The following is a 17,894-nucleotide window of genomic DNA, read 5'->3' on the forward strand; positions in this document are numbered from 1 at the left end:
CTGGAGAATTCTGGGAGTTGAAGTCCACAAGTCTTAAAGTTGCCAGGTTTGAAGACCTCTGCTAGCTGCTATCCTTAGGCTCAGGCTAAACTAATCAATAGTGGAGCTCTAAGAATGCCAGATGCTCAATGGGCATGATCTCAGTTTCAAACTGTCTGGCTTTTCTTCTTCCTACCAAAGACCACCTGGGGTTCTTTACAGGAAGGAAGGAGGGAGGGAGGGAGGGAGGGAGGGAGGAAGGAAGGAAGGAAGGAAGGAAATAAAGAGAGCGAGAGAGAGGGAGGGAAGGGAGAAAAAGGGAAAGGAAAGTGAATGAGATATGGATGAATGGATAGAGAGGGAGGGAGGGAGGGAGGGAAAGGAGAAAAGGGGAAGGGAAAGTGAATGAGATATGGATGAATGGATAGAGGGAGGGAGGGAGGGAGGGAGAGAGAGAAAAGGGAGAGGAAGGAAGGATCACAAACCTGGCACTAGACACAGCTTCAGAGGATGCTTTGAAACAGCACAGCAAACCAGTGCTGGAAGGTACCTTGGAGGTCATCTAGTCCAACCCCCTACTCCAGCAGGAGACCTTATATCATCTTGGTTATTTTAATGCCTCTAAAACAGAGGAGAAATTCCCAGAAATTCCCAGGCATTGTCAACCTCTCCCCGCAGTAAAAAAAAACTATAGCAAAAACTTCATGCAGTATTAAAAAGAATAGAAAAGGGGGCTGCTGTGTATTGTTTAATGAACTGCTAAATTGCAAAATGGATGGCTAAATTGGCCACGTCCACCCAGTCACATGGCTGCCAAGCCATGCCCACAAATAAGCCACACCCACAGAACTGGTAGTAAAAGATTTTGAAACCCACCACTGATCTGATTATATAAGCATGCTTTTTTCTGTCATAATCCCCACCCTCTGTAGCAGCATCTCTTCAGAGATTTGGACAATACCCACTTTCCTAAGGTTCCAGCAAACGTTGCTCTGTTCCCAGACCTGAGGATAATGTTGGACATGCAGAAAAAGGGGAAAGATGAAGTTGCAGGACTAGATATGTAGATACTGTATGTGCTTTAGTCTGGCAAGATTCCTGTCCATAGGTGAACAACAATAAAGAAACTACTGTGAAGAAACTCATGTCCTTGGTTCCTTAAGCCTGACAGGGCGTGAGTCCCTGTTTTATGTGTGTATGTACTGATTTTTACTGTTCTGTTTGAGTTCAGGCTGCTGATTTTTGTGGGTTTTAATTTCCCCCCCATGGATTTTATAAACTGCCTAGTCTTTTGAAGTGGGTGGTCATATTATACTGAATAAATAAATTAAATTAAATTGTTAATTTAATTTAATTACTTTTTCATGCCAAAATTATGTTCAGTTTCTGGTTTGAGATATTTTTCATTTTGTGCACACACCTAAAACTAAGTTTCTCTTCAAATTTCTTGCTTAGTTTTCTAACATTAGAAGTAGTGGTTATGTCTTTATCTATGAATATTAAGCACATACAGAATGAACAAATGCTTTTTGAACTTCAGCATGCAAAGAGCTAATCTGAAATGTGATAAAGCTAGGCGAAAATACTGTATATGTGTTTAAAGAATTATTTTATTTAAAGTTAAATTTAAAAGATTCTATTTTTAAGATGCAATATTGTATAATGTATAATATTTTTAAGATTCAACATATAATGTAACTTTATTGCTGCTTAGCCTATGTTGTAATTAATTTATAATGGTTATATTGAAAAGTAGGAAGCAATAATTATAAATAAAACAATCTTAATATTCAGAGTAATCACTTTTTTATTATATTCTCACCATTTACTTCAGAACATTGGTTTACATTTTTTTAATCTTTATATTTTTTAGCCTTTCAGTAAATATCCTCCTGTAATCAATGACATATCTTTTTGGCTACCTTCTGAAAAGTACTGTGAAAATGACTTCTATGATTTAGTCCGATCTATTGGAGGAGACGTGGTGGAAGAAGTCAAACTCATAGATGTATTCACACATCCAAAGTAAGTCTAATGTTTTCTATATCATGGTGAAGTATTTATAATAGGTGTTTATAAATATTTACTAATATTCTAAGTAGACATAAATCTTTTACAATGTAAGAGCAATATAATCAATATATATTGCCACTCACTTGTAATGTGACTCTGAATGTCTAAAAAGTTAAAAACATCAAAAATACATCCAGTATGGGGGTGGGGAAGCTACAACTGTTTTCATGAGGAGTCAAGTAGAGGGAGATGTTTCATGCTACACATACCCTCCAGGTCAGTGAATCTCAATTCTGAAAATTTCCCAGTAACTGAAAATGTTGCATCTTGAAATCTGAGGATACCCAGATCAGGAAAGGTTGGAATAGAAGAATGAGCTGTGGTGGTACATGAGCCGTGGTGGTGCAGTGGTTAGAATGCAATATTGCAAGCTAACTCTGCTGACTCTTCCCACTGTCAGGAGTTCAGTCCTGACCAGCTCAAAGTTGACTCAATCTTCCCTTCTTCTGAGGTCGATAAAATGAAGATTCGGATTGGGGCAATATGCTGACTCTGTAAACCACTTAAAGAGTGCTGTAAAGCACCATGAAGTGGTATATATAGTAGTTCTAAATGCTATTGCTATTAGGCAAGATTAACACTTGTTCAGTAGAAAATGCATCTGAGCTGATGAAGATATGGTAAAAGAAACCAGCTCGATTGCTTGTGGGCAAGCTCAGGTGAAGACATTATTAAGCAAAGATATTAAGGTCAAAGACCAATGCAGGATCTGGTAAAACACTGCTATTCAAAATTACATCTCTGAAAGGAAATGTATGAGTATGAATATTTGAATTAAAGCTCCACTACTAATGTTAACTTTACTAACTAAACATTGGCACCTTTAAATAGTTTCTCACAGCAGCCTTTGGCATGTGGCAAACTATTTTATGTACATATAGCTGAGATTATTCTTCTCTAGCTTTCCAGAGACATTACAAATCAAAATGGTAGTTACCCACAGAGATTTCAGAAAGAGGTGAAGAAAATTGTGTATTGGTTGTTTATGGTGAGTCAATGTGTGTATTAAAGGTTCAACTCACTTAAGTGCCATTGAGAATGATTTGAAATGACTACCTCAGGGGAATATAATTGAATTGGCCAAACTTCTAAATATATCCTAGATTCATTTTATCTGTCTTAGGTTAATAAAGGGGGGGGGGATTTAAGATAAGAAGCAATAACTTGCCCAATAATGTTTCTTTCATGTCTTATCAGAGAGTTTAATCTTAGAAGCAAACCACTAATGTGCAATGAAACGTTTGGGGTCTTTTATCTTTGGTGAAAAGCCACTTTGGAAGGAGGCAAATAATACAGACAGGAATGGGGGAATAGGGCTGTTTAAAGTTCATTTGCTTTTTAGTTTGCAGTATCTAGTGCAGCTTCCCCAAACTTTCCATTTTTGCGGACCAGTGGGGGAGGGAGAAGAAATGGTTACATGTGAGTTGTGAGTGAGTGTGCATGCATCTGCTTGTGCCTATACTTGAGCATGTGGAGCTGCATACACGTGTGTTTATTGACCTCTTGTGCGAACCAGTTCTCAACGGGCGTATCTCCAAAGAATAAGAAAGTGAAAAGAGAATCCAACAGACACTAAAGTAATCAGTGTGGGATTTGTATTATTTGGATATGACATGGAGCTTTTTGAATCATACAATTTACTAATATTTTTTTTATCTACCTAATAATTTATATGAGAATTTGGGCACATGCTGGAAAGGAAGTTGATTCTTGGCCTTTTATTCGACAATATTGCTGCCCTACAAAGCGACCTTGACTATGTGTCCGAATGGTTGAACAATTGGCAACTCCAAATCTCAACTAGCAAATGCTCTGTCTTACACATTGTCAATAAAAATCAGAACACCAAATACAAGCTGGGCAGATGCGACCTCATAGATGATCCTCACTCTGTCAAGGACCTAAGAGTACTCATCTCTAACGATCTAAGCCCCAGAGCTCACTGTAACAGCATTGCCAAAAAGGCATTAAGAGTTATTAACCTAATTTTGCAAAGATTCTTCTCTGATAACACTGTACTGCTAACTAGGGCATACAAAACCTTTGCCAGACCAACCCTTGAATATAGCTTGTCTGCCTGGAATCCACACTGTATATCGGACATTAATACAATTGAGCGGGTACACAGATATTTTACGAGAAGAGTACTCCACTCTTCTGCTTACAATAGAATGCCTTATGCCACCAGGCTTGAAATGTTGAGCTTGGACAACCTTGAACTACGCCGCTTATGGTCTTACCTAAGCATAGTACACAAAATTGTCTGCTACATCATCCTACCTGTCAATGACTACTTCAGCTTCAACCGTAATAATACACGGGCAAACAATAGATACAAACTGAAGGTAAAACGCTCCAAACTTGATTGCAGAAATTACGACTTCAGCAATAGAGTGATCAATGCCTGGAATGCTTTACCTGACTCTGTTGTTACTTCCTCAAACCCCCATAGCTTCAACCTTAAACTGTCTACTGTGGACCTCACACCATTCCTAAGAGGTCTGTAAGGGGGCTTGCGTAAGTGCACCAGTGTGTCTACTGTCCCTGTCCTACTGTCCCCATTTATTTATACTCATTTCATGTCCTCACGTCCATGTTTATAATAATCCCTGTTATCTCATACATATTTGACAAACTGAATAAATAAAAATAAATAAATAAATAAATTTACATAGTTTATAATAGCGATGAAATTGAAATGATGTCATCACCAATTCAAGATGAAAATTACTCTTTTCTTCATCCTAGTATTTGATTTGGTTGAGATGCAGATTTCCAGTCTGACAAATTTTTGTTTCCATTTCTAAATTAAAACCCTATAGAAAAATCTTCTAAATGAATCAAAGGGGGGGGGGTTTATATTCTAGTCACTAGTGTATCTTTTTTTAACTCTTCAGAAGCTTATCACATTTAAAACAGTGTGACATGAATACTGACAATTTTAGAATGCCTGTTTCTCTTCTACTATCATCTATTTTAACTTCCACAATGGAAATTAACATACATGCTGGCCCAGAAATGATTGTGAAGGAGGATAAGCTAAATCATTTGTTTCTACAAAAAAGCAATGTAAACTCTATTGGGCTTTTAATTAGAGGTGATGCGATAAAGTTTGTGATGAGGGAAAATGTTTGGAAAAGCAAATAGATAGGTGATAGCGCTGTTTTACTCCAGTTTCCACAGTAATTAGCTGTTTACAGTAGCATTTGTTAAATATCATAATTCCCATGTTGATCCTTGCATCCAAGAATTTATATTCTGCAATAACCTTTAGGGGAAGAAAGAAACAATGATAGGAATGTTGTCACAGACATTCGTTTACCTCTGGGCAAAGCTACATCCTTTTATGGAGCCTTTTGAATGATGTGTGTACAAGTAGTCCACGACTTACAATAATTTGTTTAGTGACTGTTCAAAGTTGCAACGGCACTAAAAATATGACTTGACCCTTTTCACGTTTATGACCATTGCAGCATCCCATGGTCATGTGATCAAAATCCAGATGCTTGGCAACTGGTTCATATTTATGACAGTTGCAGTGTCCCTGTCACTGCGTTAATTGTTTGCTAGCCAAGCTGAACTGAGATTTATTGCGCAGGTCATAGCCCTTATCAGCAAGTGATGTACTGCGCCTGCTCACACACATTCCAGAGACTTCTTTTTTTTTTTTTTTGATCTTCTATTCGTCTGCCAAGAAGGTGGACGATAATTGCTCTTGCCAAAATGTAACAATTAGATAGATTTGTTTATTTTCTTATTTTCATATTAAAAGTTTTGTTTTCATTAGAACATGTTCTCGGGTTTTTATTTTCGCTTTTTCTGAAGATATGCTGTTTGGAAAGCCATCGATTCTAGACCTCGTTAGCTCAGGGTGAAATTTCCCCTGACAGTCCCCGGGTCTTGTGATCAACTATTGCGACTTTCTGACAAGCAAAGTCAATGGGGAAGTCAGATTCACTTAACAAACGGTTCAAACGGTTAACCAACTTAACAACTGCAATGAGTCACTTAACAACTGTGGCAAGAAAAGCTGTAAAAATTGGTCAAAACTCACCTAACAAATGTCTCACTTAGCAACATAAATTTTGAACTTGGTTGTGGTCATAAATCGAGGACTACCTGTATTTTTCCAATGGCTTTTGGTAAAATTGGAGAAGTTGCCTTTACACATTTGTAAGCAGTAGGCCATAATAAACTGACTGGCATGAGCAGACACTTTATATTTCCTGCTCTTCCTTGCTGTTCTTGCTTTTAACTTTTGTTTCTCAATTCAAGTGGAACAAAGTGGCAGGAGGCTATCTCAAGGTATAGGACCACAAAACAGAGTTGATGATCAAATGAAGAATTAAAGAGACTATTTTCCTTGATTCATCGTTTATACCTTTTATTTTATTTGTCTTAAAACGTCTATTTCACCCTTTCCATAGTGGTCCAAGTGCTTTTGAGGCCTAAAATATACCAATAGGAGGGGGGAAAAAACATTGAGCAAAATGAATCACCAATTTTACATGGGATAAGATCTCTTAAGAGTGGCAGAGAAGAGATAAGAAATTCTAAATCTATGTAAACTCAGAAACCAATAAATCCCATAAAAGAGTACTTTTATTTTAATGGTGATGATGGTGGTGAGGATGATAATGCAAGTGATCCAGTGTGCCCACAATAATACAAAAGCAAGCTTAAAATCTTTGTTGAGACAATGTGTGTCAAAACGAAAAATCATTTATTTCTGATTTAGAAACAACTCCAAGCCATGGGTCATCCTAAGTCATATTGTAAAAATAACATAATTATATTACATTTTCATTTAAATGTAATTACCATATATGACTCAATATAAATACCTGTACATAAGTATACTTACTTGTATATGAGTAATAAATGTTCCAAAGATTTGAAAATGTTCATCTGTTTTGGCCAATTTAGAAATGCCTGGTTCCAACCATATGTTTAGGTGACTAACAGTTACAGCAATTGAAATTATCAGATGGGTTAATGCTGTTTTTCATTATGTGCATGCATATAAAAATATTTAATTAATAAATTATAACTGACCCAGAAAGTCCCCTGAGAACCTAACATAGAAATAATTCTATTAAACAAGAAAATATGATTCCAGTATCTCAATGCTTGATAATTTAAACATTAACTTGGACATGTACATAATCAACTGGAATATTGGATTTAGATAGTTGAAAGTTGCATACAAGATCATTTGTTTTAATAAAAATTAATTCACTATTAATCCATTAATTAACTGAATATATGATCATTCATGATGGTTTACCTTACATTATAAGCACATGCATATTAAATATATGAATGTGAGAACCGATTACTTTTAAAAAGTGGAAGATGGAAATTATGAGTATGACTCTATTTCATTAAGATGTGCTGTTTTAACAGATCTAATTTCTGAATGGGCACAATAGTAAGCCTTAAAAATCACTTTTGATATTTTTTTTCTTAGAATGTTGCTCATTCATGCAGGAACCTAGAAAGTTATTGTATAAGTATTCTTAAATAAGTGAATGCTAGGAAGTGAAACTATCCCTTTCAAACGCTCAAATTTGTGGCTAATGCTCAGCAATATTTTATGAAGATGTAATTAACCTTTATAAGATTTAGTGTTTTACATTTTAAAATATTACCATGCAACCAAACCATTCCTCCTATCATTTAAGACTTGCAATAGATTTAGCCTCACATAGAAGTCTGTTAAAATGCTGGATATTATGCTTGTAATATTTCATGTAATTCATATTTATTATTAATCTATTAATTAATGTATCAATTAATATTTCATGTTCTGGATTCATTGGTTCACAAGAGATAATTGTTTAAACAGATAATGGCAAAGCTTGTTTTTACTGACACTGATTTTCCTGACTCACTCCGGTGTCCCAAGGTAGAACTTGGATGTCTCTCTTAATAGGCTCCAAAACAGTGGGATTTCATGCAGCTGTCTATAAGATGAAGTTTATGTTGAATCATCTCTAGACACTCAAGCAAATGATGCTAGCATATACATTCTTTGGGTTTTGCATAGGGTGCTTGACATTGAAAGAGGCGAGGGAAGAAAACTTGCATAGATTACAGTAAAAATATTCCAATATGTAGATCAGAGTTTTATAATGGGAACAGAAACACATTCCTTGCCGCTCAAACCCACTTATGTACTTTTAGGAATTCCCCTTTTAATGGTAACTGATTTCAAATCCCTTCAGAAAAAAAAATCTGTAATGTCTATTTACAAAGCATTTTATTGTTCTAATATTCTAGATCCGCGGTCATATTTGCATGAATGCTTTTAAACTCATGCAACAACCTTCCAGTTATCTACTATAAAAATATAAATACTATTAGCCAGTAGGGAGGTACAGGCAAATTAGATGGAATGTACAGGAGCTGACAATCTCTACTCATTTTCCTTGCTTCAAAATGCTTTGTTTAGTGGAGTGCTGCCTGCAAAAAGCACATGATAAATCCCAACACTAATTCCTAAGCTAATTTTTGTGAAGGGCTTTGTAAATAGCCATAGTTCTCAGAGACCTTATGGCAGTTTTTCTCCTCTGATACTCTCCAAATGTTTTGTTCTACACTATTTACTCAGTGTCCTGCTGGCTGGGAGGTTATGTAGACTGTCGTTCAACTTATCTCGGGAACTACTGGTTTTAATTTGATTTTTAAAAGAACAAGAATCTAAACTATTTAGAAAAAAAGGTTAAGTATATGTTTATTCTATAAAATAAGGAAAATCAAGTTTTTCTTTTTATCTCTGTCTATTTTATGACAAATTTTTCAGATTCTATCATAGCAACCTTCCAGGATTTTTCTTTTTAAGATCTGCATGTACCAAGTTCCTGTGTACTTGGTCTTGCACTTGAGTGCTTAACTAGAAGTGCCTGTTCCTGCTGCAATGATCCTGTCTCAAGCAATTTATTTTGCTTTAATTGTACATGAAAACATATAAAATATATATTTTGTTCCCATCATGATTTTTTGATCTAGCATTAGAGAGTATAAAGTCACCACCTTGGACAGTGGTTCCTAAGATAATACTGTATAAAAAGGTAAAGGTTCCCTTCGCACATATTTGCTAGGCGTTCACGACTCTAGGGGGCGGTGCTCATATCTGTTTCAAAGCCGAGGAGCCAGCGCTGTCAGAAAACATCTCTGTGGTCATGTGACCGGCATGACTAAACGCCAAAGGCGCACAGAACCCTGTTACCTTCTCACCAAAGGTGGTTCCTATTTTTCTACTTGTATTTTTACGTGCTTTCAAACTGCTAGGTTGGCAGAAGTTGGGACAAGTAACGGGAGCTCACTCCTTTATGCGGCGCTAGGGATTTGAACCATCAAATTGCCGACCCATTATTTGGTTTTAATTTAATAATGTTCGGATTCATTATTTTAGTATAGTTGTATGTATGTAGTTCGCTTCTAATAGATTTACCTGTGGATTGGAGAATGTTCCCTTGGTGGGTCTAAAGCAGATTGCTTAAATTTGGAGCTTATGTTCAGAAAGTTTAAGTAACTTTGACTTCTAGAATAAAATGGTAAAGAAAACTTCTGATGTCATGTATGTCTCTTCCATTCTTCCATTTCCACAACCTACATTAGCCAGTAACAAAGAGGAGGTAACATACCATTCTCTTAACTCTGATTTGAAACTAAATGAGTGGATTTTGCTTTAAGCAGAAGAGCTTCAGCAGCAACCTGTACTTCTCAAGTGAGGTGTATGTTTACTTCTTCCATTAAAAAGCACTCATGTTTTGTAGATGTTAAAATTATTTACCTTTATACAATTATGTAAAAAAAATCATTCTGTGTTTGAATGTCTAATTCTTCATACTTTTGCAACTGAATGCTGTCAGAGCCTACAGGGAGAGAGAAATCTACATGTAGCACCAAAGATTGATGCTTATTTATTTTATAAACAAAGTCATCCAATTTGGGATGTGCCAAATCTCAAATAAAAATCCAGTCAATTCAGCTGAAAGAGATAACCAGAAGCAGTTGGATACGAGTTGTTATTCTTATTATTCTTATTAAAAACTCATTCTTGACTTACAGTATATAAATCTCACAAATGTCCCCACATCATACCACATAGTTCTCCTCACAGCATATAGATCTAAAAATAGAACATGTCCTGATCACAATACATTTTTGAAATCCTTCGCAAAGAGGAATAAAGACTTGAAATGAAGAAGACTTGGGGCAATAATGAATTTTTCAAGAGTGGCATTCTGTCAAAATCACTCCTAGACTGCAGTGTAAAATTCTGCAAGAAGCTACAAAAAAGGCTTCTCGAAACAACATCAGGGAATCTGAGGCCCTTTCACCTTGACTGAGACCTTTCTCACCTTGTCTCACCTTCTTGTCTTCATGTCAGAGTCATAATTCATGATTCAACTATCAGAAAAGGATAAAAATGAGATTAATGGAAAAGTAGGCTAAAGCTGTGACTCACCATCAATTCATTTCTGGATGACCTTCCATACTTCTGGAAGAACTTTCTAAGGACAAGTGAATCATATGTGCAACGTTTTAGGCTACATGAGTGTCAAAGATATCCTTGGGGGATCAGCAAATGACGGTTGCATCATGTCCACTCTATCAGTGACTCCAATGTGTGTCATTATGTCTAGAGGTATCTAAATGTTGCATTTACAGTGATAACTTCATACCATGTGTCAAACATAGAGGTGGCAAGATGCTTTGATCTTGTTCTAGGGGTGCTACATCGGGTCTTAGCCATCTTGCCATCCCTGAAGGAGAAATGAGTAATGCTTGGTACCAAAGAATTCTGTGGGAGAATGTTAGTCCATCTATCTGTCAGTTGTGCTTGAAAACCTCACATTATTGAATTGAAACAGATTTCCTTTCTTGTAAATGAATGATAATTGCATTTCCATTTCAATCATTAGGGCAACATATCAATTTCTTAATGCGTGCACAGTTTCTGCTTCCTTTCTAAACACTAAGCACAGGTCTCCAGCCAAAGAAAAAGCTGGGGCTTCAAATTAAGTGAACATTCAAAGCACAGCAAATTGCACAGCAAATAAGCTTTTCACAGAAGGGCTGTGAATATATAGTCGTTGGAAAGAAATCTTAGGACATATTGATAGAAAGTCATTAAGAATGTAATGTTAGAATATGGGGAATTAGATGAGAAGTTTTATTCCTTCTTGGATTGTATTAGCCATCATTCTCAAGTAGAAAATTTCCTGATAGACAATCTGTAATAATTCCATGTGTTCTGAAATGGAGTCAAAAGTGAAAAGTTGGAAACGTTTGAAGAACAGGTTCTTTACAAGTGATGCAAACCAGCATATATGCTTTTCCCAAGTTAACTATAGGCTTAGATCTTCAAACTACAAGCTTTACCCAAAAATGAAGTTGATGGAAAATATCACTGATCCTTTGCTAAATTAATGTTAGGATTTTTCGGTTGAAAATTTAAATGTAAAGCACTTCTTGAGTTTTTTTCTGACAGTGTTGCATCTTACTTCATTGAAGGTTGTCTTTTAGATGTGGCATAAAAGAGAACTCATAGCTTACTTAATTTCTCTCTTATTTTGGATATGACTTTTCTTTATCCATTCATAATCCATTTTCACCCAGTTGCCTGCAGTGAGAGTCTGAATCATTCTGAATCCCATTAAGGATATTGGCAAATAAAATTGCAATTGCAGTATCAAGGAAGGATATAACTCATCATGGCTTTGCCCTAACTGATAATATGACTTGCATGCTTTAGAATACCTTCTGGCTGATTTTCCCCCTTTATAGAAGTATATTAGTTGAGGCCAAATTCTGTTACATTGGCAAAACTGCCATGCATTAATCTCTCCAGTCCAGATCTAATCTGTTACAGGTAAAGGCAGAGGCAAACAAGATTTGTAAAATACTGCTTTTTTTTTTGTAGCTATGCTGATGCAGTGGTTAGAATAAAGTATTTCAGGCTGCCTCTGCTCTCTGCCAGGAGTTCAATCCTGACCGGCTCAAGGTTGACTCAGCCTTCCAGCCCTCTATTGTTGTTGGGGACAATATGCTGACCCTCTAAACTGCTTGGAGAGTGCTGTAAAGCACCTTGAAGCAGTTAGAAATCTAAATGCTATTGTTATTGCATGAGCTCTGTTCTGTTCCTGTGATTTATAAACAGCTTGAATGTTGACAAGTTTCTTCTCCCCCCCCCCCCCTAATTTGGGTATATGTGTATTTATGTACCCTTTGTGTGATTCATACAAAGTAAAATTAGGAGTCTATAATCCATATGGCAAGTTCTGAAAGCCTCTTTTAAATAAAAAAGGTTCAAAAGCAAGATTAAACCAAAAGAAAGAATTTGTGAAATCATAGAATTGGAAGGAGCTTTAGGGGTTGTCTAACTGAGTCTCCTGTTTTGGTATTGGAACCACCTGAACTTCTCTAGCACATGACCATCTGACTTCCAGCAAAGGATGGCTCATTGTGGCAGCCTATTCTATTGGCTGAAAGCTTATATGGTCAAGAGGTTCCTCCAGATACCTAGTTTTACCCTACTTCCTTGTAGTTTTATTCTGGTCCTCTACTCTGAGGCAGTAGAAAATAAATCCACCTCTCTTATACATGACATGAGGCAAAAGAAACATTGTCTTTTCTAAGAAATGTCTCTTGACTTCACTGATGCTGTATTGTTAAATTTGTATGGAATCATGGCAAATGCATAAAGTAAGCAATATTAGAAAATGTGCTCATTTTGAATTGGTTCAGACCAGTGGTGGGTTCCTGCCGGATCGCACCGGATCGCGCGCTCCCTTTCGGCGCTAAACCCGGAAGTACGGTCTTGCCCCGCCCCTGGCAACGCGACGACACTTGCCTGCGCTCCACCAGCTCGGCTGGGAACGGAGACGTTTCTCTGCTCAGCAATTTCTTCAGTGGAGTGGTGGCAGCCTGGCAGGCTGAGCCTGCGTCCCTTTCAGGCGCTCCGCTCCGCTGAGGAAACGTCTCCGTTCCCAGCCGAGCTGGTGGAGCGCAGGCAAGCGTCGTCCCGTCGCCAGGGGCGGGGTAAGACCGTACTTCCGGGTTTAGCGCCAAAAGGGAGCGTGCGATCCGGTGCGATCCGGCAGGAACCCACCACTGGTTCAGACTGTCCTTTCTGCTTCAAGTAGACTAAAGAATATATAAAACAAGGTGAAACCTATATGCAGGTCAAGCAGCAACAGTGAGAATTGAATGAATGAAATATATGCAGGTCAAGAAGCAACAGTGACAACTGGACACGGAACCACTGATTGGTTCAAAATTGAGAAAGGAGTCCAGCAAGGCTGTATACTGTCGCCCGGCCTATTTAACTTATATGCAAAGCACATCATGAGAAAGGCAGGGCTAGATGAATCAACAGTTGGAATTAAGATTGCTGGGAGAAATATCAACAACTTCAGATATGCAGATGATACCACTCTAATGGCAGAAAGTGAAGAGGAACTAAAGAGCCTCTTGATCTGGGTGAAGAAGGAGAGTGCAATAGTTGGCTTGAAACTCAACATTAAGAAAACTAAGATCATGGTATCCGACCCTCTCAATTCATGGCAAATAGATGGGGAAGAAATGGAGGTAGTGACAAGTTTTATTTTCTTGGTCTCCAAGATAGTGACTGCAGCCAAGAAAATTAAAGATTCTTGCTCCTTGGGAGGAAAGCTATAGCAAATCTAGACAGCATACTAAAAAGCAGAGACATCACCTTCCCAACAAAAGTGCATATAGTGAAGGCTATGGTTTTCCCAGTTGCAATATATGGCTGTAAATGTTGGACCATAAGAAAGGCTGAGCACAAGGAATTGAGGTCTTTGAACTATGGTGCTGGAGAAGATTCCTGTGAGTCCCTTGGACTGCAAGGTGATCAAACTGGTCAGTCGTGGAGGAGATCAACCCTGGCTGCTCTTTAGAAGGCTAGATCCTGAAACTCAAATACTTTGGCCACCTAATGAGAAGGAAGGACTCACTGGAGAGGAGCCTAATACTGGGAAAGATTGAGGGCAAAAGAAGAAGCGGACGACAGAAAATAAAGTGGCTGGATGGAGTCACCAAAGCAGTCGGTGTGAGCTTAAATGTACTCCAGGTGATGGTAGAGGACAGGAAGGCCTGGAGGAACGTTGTCCATGAGTCACGATGGGTCGGACACAACTTCACAACTAACAACAAAAATAAAACAGAATGAATCTGACAATAAAACATTAAAAAATCACAGTCAGTGACAATTAAAATTGTGAAGTGTCTATAGATCATGGCATTCCACAGTCAATTTTCTTAGTTCTTAAAAATTTTAGATGATGTACTTTTAACTAATACTATTAACAATAAAGCTATTATTGTTAAAGCTGTGTGACAATTTTAGAATATTAAAACGTTTTGAAAGTAACATTTAATTTTTTTAAAGAACTCTCTTAGATAAAAGAGTAACTGTACATGATCCGTTTTACATGATACATCAGTATTGCCCATTAAGGCAAATAGTAGCTATTGGGGAAGAGAGTTAATAAGAAATTATGCCAGGATAAGAGTTAACCTCCATCCCAAATTCCAATGTGCTGATCAAAATTGGGCCTCTTTGTGGTTTCTCTCTGTAAAAATTTAAATTGATAGAAAATCCAATTATGAATGTCCATTGACTCATTTAACTCAGCTATCCTAAGGCAGCAAGGGAAAGCCACTAACTTATAGCTGTAAACTAACTTTCTAGTCATAGCCAGTTCAGCCTTCAGGACATCAAGCAAGTCTTCCCCACTTTCTCTAAGTCATTAACCCACTCTATTGTAGTTGATAGGAAAGTGGCTGCTGACACCTTTACTGAAATGCCAGTATATGTGGTTATACATCTGCCACACTTGTCTCTTCTCCTTTAAAGGGCAATGCTAAGGTAGGGCCAAGTCAGGAAACTGATACTATAAGGACTACTGGAATTCTGCTTTACTGGTGTTGGACAGGGGTGGGGAACGATGCAGAGGTGGTATTCAGCAGGTTCTGACCAGTTCTGGAGAACCAGTAGCGGAAATTTTGAGTAGTTCGGAGAACAGGTAAATACCACCTCTGACTGGCTCTGCCCCCATCTGTTCTCTTCCTTCCTAGTCCCAGCTGATCGGGAGGAAATGGGGATTTTGCAGTAACCTTCCCCTGGAGTGAGGTGGGAATGGAGATTTTACAGTATCCTTCCCCTGCCACACCCACCAAGCCACACATTGCCCACCAAGCCATGCCCACAGAACCATTAGTAAAAAACTTTGAGTCCCACCACTGGAGCGATGGCCCTTTTATTATTTGTGGACTTCAGCTCCCAGAATTCCTGAGCCAGCATGGCCACTCCTGGACCATCCTTCCCCATCTCTGGTGTAGGGTAGTCATACAGTCCACAAGTCATAAAGGGTTCATTGTTCCCCACCTCTGGCTAGGGTAGAATAGAAGAATCATAAAGTCTAACAATTCCCCCTCTTTTAGTAAAAATCAAGACAGGGTTATCATCAGTCTCTTTCTTACCTCCTCTTTCTTCCTGGAGTTCTTGCATTGCTTGTTCACATTTAACTTGATATTCCTCTACAAAGAATGACAATGGAAAGCATCAACACATCTTCAGTTTGTGACAAGCAGATGATATCTGGGGGTAATGCTTTTCCCAAGCCCTCTTGTCATCTTAATTATCAGCTGGGGTAGAATACTGAATTCGGTTCAGATCAGTTTTTTATGCCTAAATTCACAGAATCAAATTTTGGTTCTACTCCTCTGCTTAATGAGTTGCTACTTAAAGATGACATCTAAATTCTTTCTTGAGTCACATCAAAATTTTGATTTGTTAAGGTCATATTGTAATTACTTGTTAATTCTCTCACGGTGTTGTTTGATATGTAATATAAAACTGATGTAGTTCATTCAGGCTTTGTATTTATAGAGGAATTATATGGACAGAGATTGTGATTTATATAACAGCATTTATTGGGCTAGAACGGGGACAAGGAACCAGTAGCTCTATCTCCTCCTAGTTACTCCTATTAGTTTTCTTTTTTCTCCCTTCAAAATGGCCTGTTTAGTTGTGTGTGTGTGTGCGCGCTCGCACGCACATGGGTCTGTGTATATATGTTGTTTAATTCTTTAGGACAGTTAGCATTCAAGTTAATTGTACATATTATAATTTATAACTACTTTCAGCATTGCAATAATTAAAAGTTGTAACAACATGTTTCCCCTTCTGATTTGAAGTTTGTTTTTTATTTTTTATTTTCCCCAAGTATCTTTTTGATTTAATCAGAAACAAATGGTTGAGAAGAGTGACAGAGAAGCAGGAAGATAGAATCCTGAAGGAGGCAGTAGCAGTAGTCATAATAATACTTTTACATGCAAGTAAGGAAAAGTACAGGACAGCAACTAAAGTTGGTTGCATGTCACTTTAGCTGATTGCCACCATGGCTTTTTTTTTTTTTTTTGCTACTTCTCAGAAAGACTTAAAACATATGAAGCCACAATTAGATCTACAAATTGCAGAGGAGTTTATATCTTTTAAATTAAAGTTAAATTCAGTTCCTTGCAGAGCTTAATGACCAACACATCAAAAATTGTAGAGGAGACAGCTGCATAAAGGTGTTGGGAGTATGAGATTTATATGCCTACACTTATTCCACTTCACTTTTAATTATGCATATGCAGGCAGACTCTTATTGAAGAATGAGTCTATAATAACTTAATTGGCAGCATTTCCCATTATACATCTATATCATTTCACTCCACTACATTCGTGTATTAGTACTTTTCAGTTCAATGAAGAGGAAGCAGCCAAGTTTATATTCTACTAGACACTGTTGGGTCATCATTTCAGAGATATTTTCTTGCCTCAGCAGAAGAGGATGTTCCTAGGTCGGCAAAAAAATCCAGTGGGAACAGGACCAACTTTTGACTTCCTGCCGGCTTCCTCATTGAGTTTTCTTATGGGAAACTGGCAGGGAACAACATAAATCAACCTTCCTTCTTTCTTTCTTTCCCTTCCTCCCTCCCTCAGTATTTGTCCCTCTTCCTTTTTTTCTTGGGGTCACAAATGTGTGTACGAGGTGCTGTGTAGGTCAACCAAGGTGTGCCAGGGTGGCAAGGGTCAAGAAGAATGCATGGGATTTAAAGATATGTCAGGGGTGCTGCACCATTCAGACGTGTTGTGCAGGGTTTGTTGGCTTGGAAACCTAGAAATGCTTGCGAGTGCACAAAAGTGTCAGTGTATAAGAATTTATGAACTGGAATAGCCATAGCAACAAGGCAGCCAATGGGAACTGTTTGGTGACTGAGACACAAGATTTGTTGTCTGAGCCATGTGAGACCGCTTGGAGCCTGAATGAGGCTTAGCTTAACTGTTCTGTGCTGCAAGAGTTTGTTTGTCTTTGCTTGTTTGTACTTGCTTCTTCTTCTCTCTACCATGTTGCAAGAGCTGCATGGGTATTGTATACATGCATCATGTTTTATATTATTGTATATAAAGAAGTTTCTTCTATATAATGAATCCTGCTGAATAATTTGCTTGTGTCCTGGCTGGATCGCTATAAACTCTGACAAAAAGGTGCCATGCAGGTCAGAGACAGCATGTTGGGTGGCAGCCTGGGTTGGGAAGAGGGTGTGTGAGAGGAAGTGGGGGTGCTGAAAAGGTGTCACAGAGATTGGAGAAGGCACATGGGAGGGTACAATCAGCAAAGGCACATAGGAGTGTGCAAGAGTTGGCATGTGAGTCAGGAAGGTCTTTTGGGAGACAGCGTGGGTCAGTGAGGATGTATGGTGCTATGCAATAGGTGTGTGGGTTGGGAAAGGTGTGTGAGTAGTGCAGCTGAAGG

The 17,894-nt window shown here is 38.0% G+C and overlaps 1 protein-coding gene across 1 annotated transcript in view; it reads left to right on the forward strand.

Annotated features, from left to right (window-relative positions):
- FARS2 (phenylalanyl-tRNA synthetase 2, mitochondrial) overlaps positions 1-17,894 on the forward strand; it is a 226,236-nt gene that overhangs the window by 161,206 nt on the left and 47,136 nt on the right. Inside the window, exon 7 of the mRNA XM_081951382.1 lies at positions 1,853-2,004. Coding sequence (XP_081807508.1) covers positions 1,853-2,004 — 152 coding nt within the window. The remainder of the gene's footprint in view (positions 1-1,852; positions 2,005-17,894) is intronic.

The sequence above is a fragment of the Natrix helvetica genome (assembly GCF_964273705.1).
Source record: "Natrix helvetica genome assembly, chromosome: 4".
In the NCBI taxonomy this organism is placed as follows: Eukaryota; Metazoa; Chordata; class Lepidosauria; order Squamata; family Natricidae; genus Natrix; species Natrix helvetica.